The sequence below is a fragment of the Antennarius striatus genome, chromosome 4 (assembly GCF_040054535.1).
Source record: "Antennarius striatus isolate MH-2024 chromosome 4, ASM4005453v1, whole genome shotgun sequence".
Lineage (NCBI taxonomy): Eukaryota > Metazoa > Chordata > Actinopteri > Lophiiformes > Antennariidae > Antennarius > Antennarius striatus.
This window is the reverse complement of record NC_090779.1, coordinates 15,942,995-15,964,808: the sequence shown is the minus strand read 5'-3', so window position 1 is coordinate 15,964,808 and position 21,814 is coordinate 15,942,995. Positions and strand designations below refer to the sequence as shown.

Here is a 21,814-nt window from a genome sequence, read left to right as displayed (position 1 = left end):
GGGGACCGGAGGGTGGCCTTTGTTGACCAAAAAGTATGGAGTGTGAACTGGCGGTAGAGAGCTGCTGGTTCACCCACAAAGCACTGCCGAGGTGCCCTTGAGCAAGGCACTGTCTCCCTACAAGTTGCTCATAGGGCGCACCATGTAGGAGCTGTCTTCCTATTCTTTTTTTTCTTTTTCTTGTTCTACTTCTTGTCTAGCAATAAGATTATAAGTATAACTCCCTCATGATATACATGCGTGTTTTGATCAAGTAACATAGTGTGCACCTGCAGGGGTTAAACAGACCAACACCTGAGTGATGCTTTAGGTGTCAGTCCAGTCTCACTGGGTTTATGGTGGAGGTGAAGATGTTGCTCAACAGAGAAAAGCCACACAGCAGGTCTAAGGCTGTGTGAGTGTAATTTGGTAGTTTGATCATCTACTGTATATATGTATGTGCTGAGACTTTGTGCATCCATCAAAGGAAAACGTGTGTGCCTTTGAGAGAGAAAAGACGGATTGCATGACAGAGAGTATAAGACTTGGATATACAAGGATGATGGGATAAGGAGATGTAATATGGGAAGAAAAATGAGCAAAATGTGAACATTTAGATGAGCAGGAATAGGAAGGAACGCACAAAGGAGAGTGAAAGTGAACAAGGGTGAAGGTGATAGAAATGAGGGATTTGAGAGAGTGGCAAAGACGTTGAAGAAAAAATGTAAAACTCATAATTCTTTGTATACAGTATAGAGAAGGTAATCAAGAAGGAGGACAAAGAAGCTGTGGGAAGCAGGGAGTAGGAAATGGTGGTGGTCATGTTTGCTGGCTGGCAGAAAAATTGGTGGAAGGAAAGATGAGAAACTAAGTAAGATAGAAATACTCTGCAGAAAGAAATAAACAGGCAGAGAATGGAAAGACAGGTGTTGTGAGCAAAGGTATGAACAGAAGAGAGAGGATGCGGGGGGGTGTGAAACAATTGGTAATTTGTGGTAATTATTAGATTCCAGATAAGATTTCTCAACTGCTGTCTTGTCCTTCTTCATATTGCTCTCTCTGCCTCTCTGACTCAAATTGCCTCAGTAACTCTACCTTCTTCTTTTTTTTTAGTTTTGCCATTTGTTTCTCAACCCAACCACTTTCCTAACACTTCTCACCATTCCTCCTTGTCTTGTCTACTCTTGTCATGGTCTTTCTTCTCTATAGCCTGTCTTCTGTTCTTTTACTTCCTCTGGCACTCTGCGGTCTCTTTGTTCAGATGGGAAAAGCTTTTACACAACGCTTGAGATGATAAGACCCCTCTGTTCCTGCGGTGGTGGGTTTTTTTTATTGTATTTTTATCATCCACTCCCCCTCCTCATCCTCTTTTTTGTCTCTGTCTCTGCCTCAGCAATTCTTTCTCTTTATGTATTAATGTATTAATCATTGTTCGATGGTGTCGTTCGGACACCCACATGGTAGACACGTTAATACCATGCTGCAATTGAGCGGGCCAGTAGATAGGGAGGGGGGTAGTAAGAGTAAGCAAGAAATACAACATAAAAGAGGCTTTTGTGGTGTTTTTCACCTTTGACACTTCTCTGAAGCAGCTTTGTTCAGTGAAGAGAATGTGCAAAAAGGCAAGGACTAGTGTTCCTGCAGGGCTAATGTGTTTTCTGCTGGGCAGCTCCAGTTCCATTATATAATTGCAACAGAGATGTGGTGACAAGAATATATTTGAAAATGTAAGGGAAAAGCCTTGATATTCACATTTAAAAAGGTAGTCTTGCATACTTCATTGTTCTTTATAAGATATTTTTCTGGAAAGCAATGTGACCTGTTAAAGTGACTATCGTAGTGATAGTTGTCTGCAGTGCCTACGATGAAGTGAATTTGAAATATGTTTTATTGACAGTATTATAGTCAATAAATGCGCAACTGTATAACCGTGACATAATGTTAAATAATATTGAATTTGATACACTGACTATGTAATGAACAGTCATTACCGGATGGCATAACAGTTTTGTTTGGTGTGTAATTTTTATAATTATTCTTACTTCTTATCTTAGAAGTACCGTACATCTCAAGCTTTTGCGAGCATCAGATAAGCTAAACTCTTTAAGCATATATCAATTAAACTACATAAGGAAATCTGAATCACTTATATATTTTATTGACTAAGGTCAGGGTTTGATTAAAGATATGGTCGTTCTTTGATGTAAAGATGTACTTTGGTCTTTCACAAGTATGTGGTGGAATAGAGACAACATGAAAATCAGAGTACAAAAAATTTCATTCTACACTCTTTGCTCTAAACCTTCTTTTTATGTTTATCTTGTACTATTTATATTTTACATTATAATACTTTAAACAGTACTTATCATGGCTCATGTGTGTACCATTCCTGTACAGTATATACTGTACAGTATACTTTCTTTGAGCATACTGTCACTATTGTTTTCTATAATAGCTTGAAAATGATTTTTGTGATACAAGAAAGGTTTTAGTCTGCCATAGGAAAGTTTTTGTTAATGACAGATGATCTGATTGACATTACCAGTTATTTGAATATGAATCGACTTTAGAGCCACAGCATACATTGTTGACTTTGTTAATTCTCTATAGATTGAGTCACACTACAGTACTGTATTTATTCTGGAGTACACCAACCCAGAGTGAAATTTCTACCCTCGATGAGAAACTTGCATATTACTGTCAACCAAATGTGTGAGATGCTTAACCAGTGTGGTGGAGCCTCAGATTAGAATTTAAAAGAGGAGGACTCATTTTCCAAACTGTGGTATTTTTGCATTTGGAATAATTAATGTTTATATAAGAAAGAAAATCACACACAATGTGTAGCTCCACGTTTTAGTGTTCCTTTGTCAGGATTATCTGCCTGCTTAAATACCACACTAGTTCAAATGTGTATTTACTCACTCTGGTGATAGTGAAAACGCTTTATGTGTCTTTTCTTCTTGTATGCTCTGCTAGTTGAATGATTGAGGTCAAGGATCAAGGTATTTTATTTGTACTTGTTCAACACAAGGTTGCATATCTAAGGTTAAGTTAGTATTCACCTTCATGCTTCACAAATACAGTGGTACCTCTACTTACGAATGTCTCTATATACAAAATTTTCGTATATAGAGAAAAAACGCCTCAACAGGAAAATATTGCCTCTAGTTACGAGAGAAATTTCGAGTTACGAAAGGTACAAATACAGTACGTGCTGCTAGTCACAGTTCCCAAAGGTTGCTGAATGCACCATTCTTATAGCTGCTCTGCCATTGGCTATTATCTAGCATCCTGGCATCCCATTGGCTAAGAGGGACCTCTGTGTGTAGCTCTATGCAGGTCCTCTATGCAGCGTCCTCCTCATTCAGCCTTCAACCCGTGAGGTTTTCTGATAGTTTTATGCAATTATATTAACTTTTAGATCATTCGCTATGGACCCCAAGAAAGTGACGGAGAAAACAGGAAAAGAAAAGATGAAGAAAAGAGTTTTTTTGTCCGTACAAATAAAGCAAGAGATAATAGAAAATAATGAAAAAGGGATGCGTTTGGTTGATCTCGCCAAAGAATATGGCCGTAATGCATCTATAATCGCCACGTTATTAAAACAAAAGGAAGTTTAAGGAGTTTAAGGCATCGCGTGGGTGGTTGGAGTCCAAAAGGAGGATTGGAATTCACTCTGTTGTTCAGCATCGTGAGATAGGAGTGCATGAGGGCAAAAAACAATGGGGACAGCAGTTAAAAGGTAAATCATTTTTATTCTTTATTTTTTGTTTTTTACATTATGCACAACTCTCATTTAATGTGTAATGATCTAATTGTAACACGTATTCCTTACATGTTTTGATGCATTTTTGTGTTTTATAAAACATTTATGTCTGAATTTTTGTGGGCTTGGAATGGATTAGGGCATTTGCATGGAAAACGCGTCTCTACTTACGAAATTTTCTACTTACGAAATTTCTTCCAGAACCAATTAATTTCATCAGTAGAGGTACCACAGTATGTCTCAAATTAAAAGGTATAATGACTGAGTCAATCCATTTCTTTTGATTAATGGACAGCATTCCACTAAAGCAACATCTTCGACTGAATTTGGATTTTAAATTGTAATTTCTCACCTAAATCCTCAGTAAAAAATTTTTTACTGTATATCATTTGTACACTGCAAATTAGAGTGGCTTTCGGATTGGTGTTGCCGTTGCTACAAAATCATTGGTGTACCTCCCACTTTTAATACTGTGAAGTGATTTGCTAAATTAAAAAATGGCCTTTTAAATTCATTACTATCGCCACCTGCTGTTGTGGAGGGCGAAGTCTTCATGATGTTTGTGATATTTGTTAAATACAGTGGGTCCTCGGTCTTTGCAGTTAATGCGTTCCAGGAACCACACGCGATTAAGGAATGTGCGATCGAAATCACGATCTATTTATCTTATTATTTACGGTAATGTAAACGTTGAACCCTCCCCATTCTGATATTGAACCACCTTCTATCTGTATTACCTTTTGCACACTCTTAACGACTGTTTAAAGCACTTTTATGTCTCATGACTGATGGAACAAGCGCAATTCCGGATGCCGTCAGCCAATAGAACACACGTACAGTATCACGTGACTGCCGACCAAAAATCCGCGATGAGGCAGAGTCGCAATCGTTGATGCGCGATCGCATAAGGGCACACTGTACTTTAAAGATGACATAAAGATTGTGAAAAAAGTTATGTTATTTTTTTTGGTGTTTTTTTGAAGAGATTATCTGTATTCATTGCTGAATCAGGGTGTATCAGTTACATATTGAGTTTTATCGAACAAAATTAATCTGTTTGTGATCTTTTGTATTTGTTTGTTAGAGAATCATAGTATCTTTGTAAAATATGGTTTGTTCATTTAGTTTGGTTAAAAATTAATTCCATATACAAACATAAGTAAAAACTGAGTGACACATTGTTATGCAACTCTTCACATACATACATCGGTTAATATCAATGACGCCATGCTAAAGTCCTGTGATATTTGTTTGCAATTGTAAGACATTCTGTATTACTTTCTCATGCATTGTGTTGTATAATCCCAGAACTGCCCCAACATTAATGTGGTGAGGGACAGTGCATGGATAAGTTGATGGAGAGGATTGGATGGAAAGGTTTCCTAATGTCTCTCTCCTCTCGCAGTCTGGCTGAATAACTAAAAGATGATTAAAAGAAGTGTGCAGTGATGGTTCCAAAAGATCTGCTGCTTTAAATCCAAATCCTGCACCGCCTTCCACAGTGGGGATGAGTTTAGTTTTCTCATAGGTTCCTTTTTTTTTTGCATGAAAAGAGTGGGGAATGGCAAATGTGAATTAAACTTTTACTTGTCTGTAAATGTTTATGTCTGATTCATGAGCGGTAGACTTTCATCTGCAAAGACCACTGTCAGACGATGTAGACAACTGCCACTGATTCCACAGAATACTGTGCTTTTAAGTTAAAAGTACAACTGCGAGAACACATGCTATGAGAGCATGTTAACATTACCCTACTGTAGGGGCATGTAGTATGAAATTGGGACACCAACCTGCGCCTGTGATAGAATCTGTGAGAAATGCTTCAACACAATAACCCTCCACAGTTTGGTGCATGATCACACAATGTAACACACTATCATATGACTCCTTCAGGCTACAGATGATGTACAGCTAGAGGCTGCATTGTTAAATTCATGGGCATAAATGTGTGTTATAGCTCGATGTGTAGTCTTTCTCAGCTCTGGCAAAAGATTGTGTTTTTGTGTAAAAAAAAATATATATGTGCATGCATTTATGAGCTTGGTGCTGATGGATGGGATAATGAATGAATGTGAATATATTCAAAACCCTTGATTTCAGAGATGAAAAACTTGTGTCTGTGAGTCCTTGGTTCCAAGGATGGAGATCAGTCACATTGGTAGTGATGCAGCAGGGAGAGCATGTTTAAGTCTGCATATGCTGTATCTTTCTTAACTAATTTTATAGCACCCATTAATGCAATGTTTTAACCAATAAAGTGGGCTCCTGCTGAGAATATGGCATATAATAGATCAACAGGCTATTAAGGAACTGAATTATTTTAAACAAGCTGAGGAACAAAGATTTTTGGGAAGGAAAAACAAAACAGTGAGACTTTTAGTGATCAAATGAAGGATAGAATGATTCCGATAATAGTGGACAGAAAATAAACTAGGAGGGAAGATGGGAAAATAATGAGAGTATTGAGTACGACAAAGATAGAGGAAAAATATGCCTCTTCTGTTATTCAGCCAAAACACAGTGCACATATAGCAAATTGACAATAAAGCACATGTACGATTATAAAAGCACTGATTCTAGTTTATTCAATTGCATTAAATCTTACTCTTTAGAATTTCTTTAATTTGTCTCTGTTTTCTGAAGCTGTTATGATATAGATCCTTCAATGAAGGAGGTGCCAAAGTGTCTTCATCACAATTTCATATTTTATCAAACATTACTGCTCACTCCTGATTCCATAGAAGACCTGTCATATATTTACAGCTATGTGCTTCACATGGTTTGCAAGATGTAAACTGATGTGCAAGGAGAGAATAAGTGGAGCAGACACAAGAGAAATATATAGATGCAATAAAATCAGGGATTACGCAAAAGACCACACGGAGATGGTGACATACTTAGTGTACCTTCTGTTGAAGCAAGGCAAGATCCCTGCAGGGATCTTTTTCTCCCTCATCCTCATTATTTTCATCTGAACTGCTCATCATTACGCAGCTCTTCCTCTCAGACAGCATAGCATAGATGACCAACATTTATCACTAATTGGCTTCACCTTACCTCATAAGTTAAGGGAAGACACTTCTCTTAGTGAATGCTGTGGGATCAGCCATATCTCTCAGCACTACGTACCACCCTCCCTTTAGGCACTAATCACGAGTCTTTACATGCTTCTGCAACACCACCTCCACAATCGGGCCAAATACAGTATGTACTAGCAGCACAAAGGTCCATCACGCTCTGCTTCTTATCAGTCAGACAACGTCCATGAATTCTACTCTTCCTGAACGTTGAGATATAAGCAGGAGCCATACACCTTCAACAATAGGTTTTGTTCTTTAGCTTTGATAGAAAGGGCTTTTCATGCTTCCTCCACCCTGACCAGGCGTGTTTTCGAAGGAGAGGGGATTAGATAGTGGACTAGGCAGGGCTGCCATTGTCCATATTTTTTTCTTTTTTTAATTTAAAAAAATATGTATAATCTTGTCTGTCTAGTCATTACTGTCTGTATGTAGAGTGTGAATGTGTCTGCATGTGTGTATGGCTTCATCAGGGATCACCCTACTTGTCTTGAAGCCAAATCCTTACCTGACTTTGCTGCACCTCTTGCCTGTCTGAGCTCAGAATTATTGTAGTGTAGCCTGCCAGGATGAAGTGTTCCGTCGTTTGCTGCATCTTTAAGTGATAAACCTTAAACACACTGTCCCTGGTGGCCTTTGGCAGCCTAAACATTATTGACTGCTCCTCCTGCATAGTTAAAAATGAATGCTGAAAGAAATGTACAAGCTGAAATGTATAAAGATATGATACATGAAAAAGCTTTTTAATGGTTATCCAGCTGTTCATTTTCTATATTGTTATGAAGGAGTTGTCTCTGTGAACGCTAGTGAATCCTGTCTGCCTAACTATGATCTCTGCTCAGGGAACTACATTAAATGCTTTCAGCTGAAACATGGTCTCCTGCCATACTTCTCAGAAGATAAACTTACCAGGAAGAATGTCTTGCTTGTGTGCTCATGCATGCAGTTATACATGGTCGGACATGAGTGGAGCGTTCTTGAGTGCACAATTTGTGTTAGTTAAACCAGAGAGTGCTGCAGCTTCAGCTTGTACACCAATTGAAAATGTGACATAAAAAAATCCCAGGGACAGTACAAGATCAGTTTTTTCTGTAACTTGTGTTTTAGTCTAATGTTTTTTAGCATAACACTTCATCTTAGCATGTTTTACAATAAGTGTTCTCCTTTTGACATTTGCTGAAATGAGGCTAGGTTAATTTACTTCGAACAATGCAGAAATAATTGGATTTTAACTGCCACTTCAATATATTACAACTTTTTACACAAGCAGAAAAAGGATGTTGCGTAATGCTCAAATTGAATGGATTAATTTTTCCACATAATCCAGCACTGTGTAGATAAGGGCTAAAAGAAGACTGCCTCTTAATGTGTCATGTTGGCACAGTTACAATAATATGAATCTCAGTGACGATTTAACCAGCTTTTAACTGATCTGTACATCTAGCAGTCAGTCACTGGAACACTTTGGGACAAACTCACCCAGAGAACCGGTGAGTGGCAGCCTGAGAACGACTGATGGCTCAACCGCCACTATGTGTTCAGCTTAACTGACATCTACAGAGACAGCTTGTACGCTCAGCTTTAAACAAGCAGAAATAAGCAGGATTGAATCCAATTTTCCTGTACTCTATGTGGATGTGGAGTAGCTGTTCATGGACCCTGATAACTCCATGCATTTACACAAGGCTGTTGTGACAACAGTGACAGCTACAATTTACACTAACAGCGGGTTTTATTAAAAGATTATACCAGTGCTACCAATTCAAAAGTCGTTTCATGTTTTGTAAGTATAATAGGTTTTACATTAATTTCCCATCAGAAATTGATGCTTCCTTCCAAATCAGAGATCTGCTAAAATGCAGATATCTGCTAAAATGTCACTGCTAAAGTGTAGATATCTTAATACACTCCTGTGGTTCAAGTCTTTTAGATGAGACTAAGAAGAAAGGCTATACAGTATTTTTGTATTTTGTTTATGGTCAGAGTTTTAAAAATAAAAGAAGAGAAAACATGAAGTGAAACACACTGATAATTGAACAAAGATGTTAATTCAGTTGTCACTCAGTTAACTGACAAGTGTTTATGTAGCGCTTAAATTCCTGTGTGTTTCACATTTATGTAAAGTTATGTCATCAGTATTGCAAGATTGCAAATTCAACTTCATTGACAAATGTTTAACAGGTAAATACAGGAAAGAAACAAAAGAGCTTCTCCACAAGTTGACTCTAATTCTGCATTGGAATGAAGCCTCATATATGAAAAAGGAATGTGTTCTAAAGCTGTACATATTTTGAAAAGCTTTAAGGCATCTGATCCATTTTGTCGTTTATACCATAAAACATTCAATATCATTAGCAAGGTGCTTTAAATTCTCAATGTTTAGAAATGCTTTTCACATTTTGGAAAAGAGGTGCAGACCCAGTTGTTGGTTATGGCATGAGTACATTTTTCAAAATGAAAAATCTTTTCAGTTTAGGCTCTTAATGACACACCTAATCTGAGTGCTTTGGAGAGCTATGAAACAAAGGTTTTAGTTTAGAGTGGAACTTAAATTACTGGTGACGAGAGCTAAAAAAAATATAAAGCTGGCACTCTGGAGAGCTGGCAGCACAGCGCAGCCCTTTTCTGTAATACTCAGTTAATAAAAGGCTGGCCCTTTACACCCTGCTGCTTTCAGACTTTCAGTAATGAGGTATTGTCTTAAATAGTTTCTCTCAATATTGTACTGTTAAAATATCTGTGAGACATTGTTTTTTGGCTTAGCCTTATCTTCATCCACATCAACCACTCTTGTATCATCATATGTTTTAATTTGGTTTCCTCAGGTACAATTGACCTTCTCATCAACCTTGTAACTGACCTTTAATAAAGACGTCTTTACATAAGTGATAGCTATATAATGAAGAAAATGAAAATGTAGCATTAGCACTTCTCTGCATTTTTGGTTATCATCTGTAGTCGTATTTGTGTAGCTCTCTTCTGTCCTCCTGGTATCCTCAGCAGACAAATGCAAAAGGCTTTTGATGTTCACTTCTATGCTTATGATTGTCGCTCACTGTTCGCTCTTTAAATTATTTTCATGACATGAATGCATTTCAAAAAATTAAAAAAATATGTTTGATTCAAATTCACAATATGTGCTTTCACATTTGAGCTTAATAAACATCCCAATTCTGTGTGAACGTCAGCCCCACTTTCTGCTGCTATTTTCTGAACGTTTTCTCAGTCACGAAAAAAAAAATTTCTCAATATTCAAACATCCCATATCATCCTCCTGTCAAGAGGCTGTCATATTTGTCTGCTTCTCCACCTGCACTTCATTCTGCCTGCTGTTTTGTCCAGAGTAGCCTTCTGTTCCCCTTGAAGAGGCTAAGAAAAGCCTGTCGGTCTCATCCTTGTGAATGCATGCAGGCATGGTTAGGACTGTTAATCTACGCTTTAATCCAGTGTGCCCATCCCATCTTTGGGTGTCATCTTTTGTGTTTTTTTTGTGTTTTTTCAGGTATATATGATTTCAGTCTGTGTCCACTCTCAGGCTAGCCTCCACCCTTTTGCAGCTCACCTTTTGCTCCCAAAGAACAGTTTCCATGGTGACTATGCCCATCAGATTTGGCGGGATGGGCTCATAGTTGAAGCCTCCCAGTGATCCTCAGCAACCTTTCATCCTCCTCTTTCTTCCTCCTTCTTGAGGGAAAAATATCCTTACCCTCGTAACTTGTTTCTAAAAAATTTTTTTTTAAAAACAGCCCAAACTCCTGCTTCTGTGCTGCAGAGGCAGGATGCTTTTTTGATTTTGTAGCACGATTCTCTATGATACTCAAACAAAAGTGTATATTCATAGCTGTGTGAGCGTGTTTGCATTTGGTCTGTTTCTGGGTCAAATTTAGTGACTTCAGCTCAGATTGTCAGCTGGTTCTCTCACATCTGATGATAAGATGCTGCTACCACCAAGACATAATACAGAAAGTCACTTCTTTTAAAACCATAGCGTGTCATATTGACAAGAGTATGGTATCAATCCTATCATCTTATGTGGGTCAAGAACTTGAAGACAAGCATATTCCTGAAATATTCATAAAGATTTTTTTCTTACTTTTTTACATCGGCATTTACAACACGATCCAAGTAGATTGCGTAGATATATCTGTAAACACAAACATACATGTGCATACATGTTCACAGACACGTGGTCTAATAAGCATAAACTACAGTTTGTCAAACGTTTTATTTATAAAAGACAGAATTAAATATAGCGAACATCAGATGTTAGGCTTATGTCTCTCGTAAACTCACTAAATAATTCTTAAAGTAAAGCCACAGCAGTAATGTGTTATTAAATCACTTTTATTATTTAATCATTTTTTAGCACTGTTCATGTACTCAATTAATCAAATATAACTTTAGTACAATAGCTGCCACGTAAATGTTTCAGTAGATTTCCTTTCACCTGCCCCTTCAATATCCCCATTCCACCCTCTACTAACATCCCTCCCCCCTCCTTTTCTCCCTCCCCCCCTTCTCTATGGATGCTCTCTGGATGCTGAAGTCATACATTAACCTCCATTCTTCTTGGTAGCCCACAGTAAGGAGTGACTGAGTGTTATGGGGGGTCTGATAGTGGCAAGCAATGGAGCGGACAAGTTATTACAAGACTTGAAAATAGAGGCCCAATGAAGCATTGAAAACCAACCTTCCCTAAAGTGCATACTATAACACAGTCACACACAGAGACACACACAGACACACACACACACACACACACACACACACACACACACACACACACACACACACACACACACACACACACACACAAGAAGATATAAAGACAGACATTTGGTCATAATTAAACATAGACAAGAACAAGGGCAAGCACATGCAACATAGTGACTTTTATTGTTCCCATAAAAACATAAAGCTATACAGATGTTTGTAATACACAGAAAATACAGACAGTTTATGCAGTAGAGTGGGCACACACAGCAAGCTCTGCTATAATTCCTTCATTGCCTCTGCATGCTAAATGTTGGAGACACATACTAAATGACGGGACACAGCAACAGCAACAGGGTGGCAGAATGGGACATGAATATTAATACTGGGATGCCAAAGGGTTCTGGATAAGTCCTGTCATAGAACACTTGACATGCTTTGCTTGCCTGTGTGACTTGGCAGAGCAGCTTTCAATCAATGAATTTTTCATGTCCCACCAGGAGGGGAAGTTTGTTGACAACGAGGTTTATTAAAAATAACAACACATACCAGACGACAACAAGGGTGATCGCACACTAAAGAATATGGTGACGCTGGAGGATCATGATAGAATATGGGTTTAAAATATGAGATGAAATAGTCCTGGGGGATCAGCAACCCTTTCTAAAATTAAAGAGTTGAACATGTTGATGGCTCTCACTCTCTTAATTTAATGAAAGTGATTGCTTAATGCCTTTGGCAAGTCAGAGTGGTTAAGAATTTAGTGTCCCTCAGATGCACTGCCACAAAGCAACCTACTGGAAAATCCGGCATTCTTTAATTGGAGACACTGGACCTATGCTTCCAGGACTCTGCTAGATAAAATATATCCTAGTGTCTCGTAGTTTCTTAGCAAGGATGCTGGTATCAAAAGCCATTTGTCAGAATTGCCTGAATTGGTATCTGGAAGGTACAGAGCCCAAACAAAACACCATTTGTCTCAAGTGCAGTAGTGAAAACCTGTGTGCTGAGATGAAGATGAGGCATGGACCCCATTCATGCATGGAAATTAAAGTTTGATCTCTAGATGTGTTACAACAATAAAAAGATTAGATGTTAGTGGAAGATAACTCATAGAACCTCTCAGCATGTGAGAAAAAAAAAGATCAGCAGAGTTGGAAATGAACAAACTTCATTTGTTGAACTGTTAAACTAATCTTCAATCTCAGTATTAATTACTAAAAGTCTAAATTAGCAGTAAATCTGTAATTTGGACTCATGTCTTTACTTGGATGACAAGTAGAGGCTCATATTTGTGATAGCTGACAAATGGTCCTATTAATCAACCTGTTATGAGTCTGTATAGTAACCTGAAATCACCTGTGTGTTTTTTTGGAATATATCAACCTTTTGTTATTCCAAGTATTCACCTGTTCAGCATCATTTACATAGATATGTGACCAAATCACAATGCAAACAAAATGCAGGCCAGAATGACAAATGGCTGTTTGTGAGTGCAGTGGAGTGATTCTGTTCTCTTCCAGGTACACATGCAGGTTTATCAGAGAGTGTAAAGTAGGTCAGAAAGATGGTAAAGTGTACGGTTTCTGGTTTATAATCATTTTTAGCAGTTTACTCTAATGTCTATGTGCAGGTTTCTAAAGCCAGATAATGTTCCCCTTCAACCCACACCTCAACCCAAAGCACATGCTCCCTCTGCCATACATGCCCACCCAGTACAAAGGATGAAGTGTGAGTGTACTCCAGTGTGTCCAAGAAAACATGAGAACTGTCTGCCCCCTAGTGGTCTCTGTCTCATCTCATCTCTTTGTCCATTCATTCACTGGACTACACTAAGCTCTGAGCTGACCAAGCCCCTCACTGTTTCTGTACCTCATCAATATGTCGTTGTAGGCATCACTAGAACAATAGAGCTGTCAAATGAGCCGTCAGCCTCACACCTGTAATTAGCATTGGACAAAGTGACTGTACAGCCAGAAAAAGCACTGCTGTGGACAAACCCCTATCAGCTGAAGACAGCCTTGCTCCACACACAACAGCAAAGTCTGGAAGGCTGAAGCCAGAAGATGATTATTTCCCTCCCACACTCTGGGCTCCTTTTAAAGATGGCACTTTGTGAATGTAAAATGAGTCTTCATTGCACAGGAAAAGTGCAGCACATCTGTGCATGCCATGTCGTTTCCCTCCGGAATGAGCCGGAGGGAGGGAAATACCTTAATCTCTTTGATTCAGAGACATTTAAAGTGTGGCAATTAAGATATGTGACATCTCTTATTAGCCTCATTTCTTTTATTGCACTCGTTGATCTCAGACGAGCATATCCTGACACTTGAAAGAAAGGTAGCCAGTAATGACATGGCCATTAAAGAAGAGCACATCAACATGGAAGCATGTCCATTTCTGATCTACAGCATAGTTTACTGCATGCTCAGTAGCCTTTTTTATGCTAACATCAGCCCAAGCTTTGGTTCAAGCTGAGTAGTTTCTAATTATATGTGTGACATTCTTGCATATTTTTCTGTGCATCTATCAAAAATGTTTTTCTTACATTGTGAATAGAATTGTTTGCTGCTAAACATACTGATAATGATACACAATCTGTATTCATTCTGTAACAAAGCACTTAATGTATCTGTTTATAGACACTCCAATGAAGAAATATCCTCCAGCTCTGATTAAACTAGAGCTTCAGCAGCACCTATGCTAACCTGATTCTTTCGATTTCGCTGAGGCCTAAGGTTTAAGCTTTAGTTCTTGACTTCAAACTACAGTCGGACGAGGAAGGTCTAAATGTTGAAGCAACTGTTCTGACAAAACATCAGTGATTGTCACTACAGTCACATTATAGGTAATCATTTCTGCTTTGGAATACTAAAGCATGATTTTTTAAATATTATCAATATCAGTGGAGGTTTTGTCTGGTTTTGTGGAGTTTGGGTAAAAACAGAATCGTAGACTTCCTCTCAAGTCATTCAAAAATAATTTGCGTTTGCTTCAGACAGTGTAGTACACACACAATACCACAAATGAAGACGCTCCATTTCACTGTATGCTTAAAATGAATGTGTTTACATCAGAAGACATTTCGTAGTTGAAAAATCAATGTGTTTCCTCCACACCAACAGTGTGGAATTCACCCACTGTTTTAAATTTACCCCAAACACAAACAGCTTGAAGCAGACAAGAAAAAGAAAACTGTATTGTTTTTCAGCTTTTGAAAGAATGTACAGGAGAACAAAAGCACAAATAGGGTCCAAAGGCATAAATAGGGTTCAAGCAAAAAGAGTAAGTTCCTGGTTTAAAGCTAGTCTGGAACTGTATGAAGTTCAGCTTTATTTCTCTGTGGTAGAGATGACCAGATTTGTGTCTGCGTGATACTTCAAGACTTATGTAGTTTCCCTCTTTGTGTCTCTGTCTTTGTCTCTACTTCTGTCCTCTGCTAGCACCTCTCTGTACACTGATGCGTTATCTGTCACTTTTATCCCTGTGTGCTCACCAATCAAGCAAGGGTAATAAGATGGATGTAGGCAGCACATGATGAAATGCAAAGAGAGACTGTTGGAGACAGAAAAGGCAAGGTGAGAGTGGAAATGAAAGCAAGAACAAACTGTGAAGGGTTGAATGACAGAGTTGATAGATTTTTCCTTTTGATAAGGATTATATTGTAGATATAATCCAGGCTGATTGGAGTTGCTCTTCATCATAAAGGCGAGACACATGCCATCATCATGACAAATTACCTTAGAGAGGGGTGAGGAGTATGGGTAATAGTGTGTGGAGATGAGCAGAGGGAGCTATGGAAAGCATAAAGCAGGGGGAGCAGGGAGGTATTCCACAAAAAAACAAGAAGGGGAAACCAGAAGCCCAGCAGTGGTAACAAAGAGAAAAGAGGGGAGGACAGGGGGTAGGAGGGAGTCATGTAGGGAAAAGCACACTAATGTAGTTGAAGAAGCTGAGTTGAAAGGCTAACCCCCCCCCCCCCCCCACAGACACACTTGGAGGGCGGCTCCAAGTGTCCGACATCCGGAAGGTAGATGGGTGTGTGATTGCAGTATAGAGGCACTGTTAGAGGTGACAACATCACAGGGAAAGGTGCATAAATATTAATATGGAATATAATACAATTCCGTGGTTGCACCAACAGAATTAGCCATTATTAATCTAATGACTGAATACTGGCTGCACTGCATTCCACACTCCACTGGAAGTGGAGAAAATGGGGAGCATGCTGATATCAGGGCTGCAGTCAAATACTATGTAGCTGATAGTAAAGTTTGTAGCAAAATGAAGTTCACTGCTTTGAATTAGTTTCATAAATGGCGCATGTCAGTCAGGATTTATATTAAAAGAGGCAATATGTGCAGAAATGTTGACCCGTAGAATTTAAAAAGACCTCCCTTCTTAGGCAGAAAAAGAGCTTGCCTCAGTCTGTTTTTCTTCTTCTCCCATTCTTTTCATCTCCTGTGTGATTTGAAACAGCCTTTCAGGCTTCTGTGGCTAATGTACTGAATAGGCTCCCATTGTTAATGTTACAGCATTATGAGTTCCTTTTGTATGTTTCTCTGTGCTCCCAGAGGACGGCATTGAAACCTTGATAGGCAGCCGGTGGCGGTGGTGGCATCTCTTTATTTGTGCTTTTTTTTTTAAGGGTAATTATGGAAATAATTATTCTTTGTTTTGGTATTTCTTTGCTGAGAGTTCATAGTTAATTGGTAGCGTGAAGGAGTAGCCAATTTGAAATCATATGGGAGGGTTTGAGGGACCTTGTTTTATTGGCTGGTGTCTGGTTTGGGTGGTTGGCGGGTGGAGCATCTGAATCAGATTAGATTTAATTAAGGCACGGGGCCCCTGACTACACACTGCTACATAAGTGCATGCAAAGATGGTTGTTTCAGGGAATTCAAAAGCATATGCCAACACACACACACACACACACACACACACACACATTGTTGACAACTACCAAATAACCTTCAAGGTCAGGTAGACAAAGGAAACATGTAGCGTAGAATATATAAGAGAAAGGGAATACAGGCAAACTTTTTGCACAACACTTCATTATTTTCAATGAGTTTATTCTGTTCAGAAAACAAAATATAAAACATTTCATGACTGTCTAAAGCTTCAAGGGCCATGTGCCAGACTATGTCTTGGAAAGACTAAGTCACCGGACTAAGCTGTACTCCAAGAAAACAGTTCACCCATCTGATGACGCTCTATTTCTTCAATATTTTGTACTATTCCTATTTCAAACAAATTGATGTTTAAATTCTGTTTTCCCATCCTTTATAAGAAATTTATTCTAATCTTAGAGACCAGTGACTGTTGTTCAGTGTGATATTTATTGATCCTCTTGATCCTCATACAAACAAGCATTATATATTTTCTAAAATATTGTAACTATTCTTCCGTGTGTACTTTTGACCTCAGTTAAGTTAAATTCCATTACATATAAACAGTATGTCATTTATTGTTTTTGAAACTAAAATGGAGCGCAGTTCAGTTTCATTGGCGTTGTAATGTGGCTTTGATAATCTGACCTTAAAACAGGGTCGTACCAGTTCACTTTTTGTGGGGCTGGGAACATTAAGTGTAATTCTTTGATGCACTCTATCATGTTTTTATGTTTTTTTTGTTTTTTGTTTGTTTTGGGGTTTTTGGGGGGGCGTGGGGGAGGTCCTCCAAACTGTGGCAAACACTATCTCTTTAATGTGTATGTAAGTTCATGTAAGCCTGGGATCATTCAAAAAGCTTCAGAAGGTCTTGCTTGTCGTGTAGTTTTGGTGGATCTAATCCTCACTGATGGAAGAGTTTCTCAGACCACTGACTCAACTTAGAGTTAGCTCCTAACCATCAAATCTTAAAGACAATATCCCCCACTGCCTGCATGATAGTGAGGGAAGGGAAACGGGAGTCCTTTTAAGACAAACACAGTATGTTAAGCTGCAACACCTTTTGAATGCAGAGTCTTGAAAATACTCCATTAAGTGTTTAGAACTTTTTAAGAGTCACACAGAGGTTTGATGTTTATGGCTCCACGAGGCATGAGTGTAATTTGAACAAGATTCCTTCCACTCTTTCTCCCACTTTCCTCAATAAAGCAGCATTATCTTCTGGTAAGCAGCAGAAACATCATTTGCATGAGCCTCACCCCCCGAGTGCCTGATTGAAATTCTAACACTCTAATATCAGTCTGCGGAAAAGTTTAAGTGCTGTTCCCCTCATCCCATCTTGATCACTCTCTGGCACCACAGCAGTCCCTTTCCTCATTTCAGCCAGTGAGTCAGCTGCTCTGCATTTCTGACAACCACAGCTCTCATCATGAACTTCAGTCGCTGAGCTACTAAGTAGTCTACAAACACACCATTCCCAGGGACAAATATGTTAATCTGTTACTGCCCCTGGTATTCTTCTGCATGCTATCATCACATAGAGGAAGTCCGATTTGCTTTTATCTAAAACTGCTTTAAGCTGTTTTCTTCCTTACAGTGACTTGTTTCATCTCTGTTTTAATTTTTCTTTGTGATAAAGAGTGATGTTCCTACTTTTGAATCAGAGGCTCAGACTAGCCTTCACATCATACAATTATTCATTTGTTCTGCTTGTCTAGAGAAGCTTTTGGGGAGAGTCTGGCTGCTGTTGCTGTTATTATGTAGCTCTCTCATCTCCACTAGAGGCTGATTCTATTGAATCACACGAAGGACATTTTAGAATGAACCTGACAACAATGAATTGCTCGATGCCTCTCTCCTCTCCCTTGAATCTGCTTCTTCAAAACACATCCTGAGGTTGTTTTGAAGAAGCACACATGAAAACCTCATGGTGTCAAAACACCATGAGGTTTTCAAGTGAGTTTATTCAAATATGTAGGTGGGGAGATATATATATCCAGAAAACAATTGGGTCCTGTATCAACTTTACAACCCACAGGCGTCTTATTGAAATGACTTAAAGAGTATAATATGGGACCTTTAAAATGTCTGTCTCTTGCTCCCCATTTTTGTCCTTCTTACCTCCATTCCGTTTGTTGTCTTCCTTGTCATCATCTCCTTCCTTTAACCCACAGAAGCTCCGGGGCAGGACTTTGTGACACTTGATTATCGCCTGCGCTACTACCCCAGCATCACCTACGCCGTCATCGGCAGCGCTGTCATCTTCGTCCTGGTGGTGGCATTGCTAGCCTTGGTGCTCCACCACCAGAGAAAGAGGAGTGTCTTGTTGCCCAGAGGCATCAGAGGAAGCTCCAGTCACCACCACCACCAGCCGCTGCTGCTGTCACGTCTGGTCATCTTGGACCGGGGCCATGTGCACCCTGGAGGTCCAAGGGCCACCCTTGGATCTCCTATCGAAATGGGGCAGCACCCTGCAGCTCCTCAGGCATTGCAGCTGCTCTCCGGTACCTTGTATCCCTCTGGACTCTCAATGGACTCACCTCCATCATATTCACAAGCTGTTCTGGATGTCAGGTAAAAAGAAACGTACTTATAACTATTGCAAAGGTTTTATAATGTTTCACGATGAGTTCCATTTAACATGTTTTAATCAGAAATGTACTTTCATTTACAAATTTTTCTCATGTAGTTGTTCATAGACATAACAACCTGTTCAATAGGATGCAGGATTCCTTAATCTTTATTTTGCTAGTTGTTGGTCCTCATCAAAGTATATTCATTTTACAATTTTAATCTAATAGCTCTTGTCCCTAACATCTGTTTTCCTCCCTAGTCGGCCTCCCTGGTTTGATCTCCCTCCTCCGCCGTACCTCTCGGATGTGGAGCTTCCATCAGAATGCGAGTTGCCCCAATATGAGGGTCCACAAGACCCATTGAGCCACCACAGAATACATCCTTCCATACCTTCAACATCCAGAACTGTAACCTCGGACGAGCAACAGAGTTTGAGCTTCAGAGAGGAGTCAGATGATTTGTAGTCACTCTTATAGAGTTTAGAGTCTGCATTTAGACTGCAGGACTGAAGGACCAGGCTGCAAGGCCACATGAGGCCAGTAAGTCCACAGCAGAGACCTGCTACAGAGAGTTAACAGAAGGTAAGAGATTGTAGGCTAATAAGTGCCCCAAACTCACTGCCTGCATATCAGTTTAGACAATCTGTGGACTGAGAATAGCTAATTAAACTAGATTGAGTTTGTGTGCTGGATCACCCTGGTGGAGACAGGGCAGGTTGCACTGCACCTCACTCACATATTCATTCATGTTGTAATTCAGCTCTCTTCAGTTTGACTGTGCTCCCCTTTAAGAAATAGAGTATCGTACTTAACAGTGACCACAGCGTGCATCTCCAAAGAAGTAAGGTTTAACCTGCTACTTGTAAACACGTCATATGTGATGATAGCACAAGAAGTGACAGTTGTGTTGGATAAAACCATGAAACGGTTTTGTTAGTCTTCTTTGTACAACCCTTTTGGACCGCTGAGTCAAAGTCGTGCACCATTTCTAATGTGCTGTACTAAGTTTTATAATCCTAAAGTAGTTTCCATCATAGCGTTTATAACTATACTGTATATGATTTGTATCTTGTTAAAATGATAAAATTCCTGAATGCTAGATAAAAATTTGTACTGTTGAGAAGCACAGTTACATTTGATCACTCACTATACTGACATAAGTTTAGCCAAAAATGTGTTGCCATATTCTTTTTGAAGTTGACTTATAGATTTTTTTGATGCTGTAGTTTTGCAGCAACATGTACAGCTGTGAGAGCAGCTCAATCAGAGGTACTGAAAAATCTTCTTCTTTTTTCAATGCTGATGTGAGCAGTGACTTAATTATATCACTACAGTCAAGTGTTTATTGTAGACATTTACATTTTATAACTTCTATAGTGGGGTGTCACACTCATAATGAATCAATGTTTTTTACAATCACATGTTGGTGAATGAACGAATTCAAGTGAAATTGTGAAAAGGACCATTGAAATATTGCAGGGCATAAATTCTAAAAGTATATATAGGTATACAATATATCCCTACCAAATGATTTTCATTAACCATTCCTCTAACCAAAAGTAGCATCAGTTCATAAATGTAATATCACAGTTATGTCTAAAAACCAACAATGTTCTTGTGTTGAGTCCAAAAATTAATGCAAGTGATTTTGTTGAGATCTTATTCTATGCTATGTTGGTCAACAGTGCTATCCTCCTTGATTTTTAGGCACAGGCAGCCTGGTCTGATATTTTACACAAAACCCCCAAGAGATGCTTTGAAGAACATATTGTGTGAGAACAGATCGCTGAAAATTTTGCTGAAGGTTTTTAATCTGATTCTGATTGTGAATCATTCTGGAAATTCAGTGTCAAATAATGACTGATGAACTCAATACCTGAAGGATGTGTGTTAATAGATGTACTGTTGTCTTTGTGTGTTCGTTTCAATGTGGTTTGGTTCACGCTGTACATACAACAAAGAAAAAGAAGTTTATTTAAAAGTAGCATTTAAAGAAAAAAAAGTTGTAGTTGTGATTTACCATTTATTTTTCCATTGCTACCAGTGATGAGGTCAACACAAGGGAAACAATCAGACCAAAGATAATCATTAATGACCTTTACACAACCTCCAAAGAAATGGTTTTTGACATTACTGAAATGTGTTCTAATGTTAAAACAGAATTCAAGCTATTTGCTGTAAAACTGGAAAACACTTCTCAGGACTAAATTCGTATCACTCTGTCGGTTCTGTTCTTATATCTTGATTTTACACATGGAATAATTTAAAATCTAAATTCACCTTTTCCCGATTTGATCTCATGCGGTTAGTTTTTGACGTATTTGCCTCCCTTGATCTTTTCTCTTGTGTTCTGTACATTGAATGTAATATAAAATTTTGAGTTGGAATGTGTGTAAATGATTTTAACTGGACATCAAACATTTTCTCAGCAGCTTCATAAACTTTATCCATATTACTACAGTGAGATATAAAAAGTCTCCAGCGGTTCTACTTTTCCACCAGTAGATGGCAGCATGTCACCAAAATGGACAAAGCTGAGGCTGAGCAATAAAAAGCAAAACTGAAGCTACTCGTTTCTGTCCCTTAGTGTTAGTGTCAGAGTAGATATTGATATATGAATGCTATTGATGGTTATAATTTTTTCGATCTTCATTTCGTTTCCTTCCCTGAGCGCACTGATCATTTTAGGGTTACTGGTGGCACTGTAGTTTACTTCAAATATAAATTTGTATGTATATTTAACATCCTATTTCATTGAAAGACAATTATCATATTGTCTTTCAAACCCTGTTCTGTCATTTTGCTCGTCCA

The 21,814-nt window shown here is 38.7% G+C and overlaps 1 protein-coding gene across 4 annotated transcripts in view; it reads left to right on the top strand.

Annotated features, from left to right (window-relative positions):
* ldlrad3 (low density lipoprotein receptor class A domain containing 3) overlaps positions 1-21,568 on the top strand; it is a 79,235-nt gene extending 57,667 nt beyond the window's left edge. For all 4 annotated transcript variants that reach the window (XM_068312932.1, XM_068312930.1, XM_068312929.1 and 1 more), the window contains 2 exons: positions 18,605-19,004; positions 19,264-21,568. In XM_068312932.1, coding sequence (XP_068169033.1) covers positions 18,605-19,004; positions 19,264-19,468 — 605 coding nt within the window. In that variant the 3' untranslated portion in view covers positions 19,469-21,568. The remainder of the gene's footprint in view (positions 1-18,604; positions 19,005-19,263) is intronic.
* Positions 21,569-21,814: the final 246 nt, after the last annotated feature.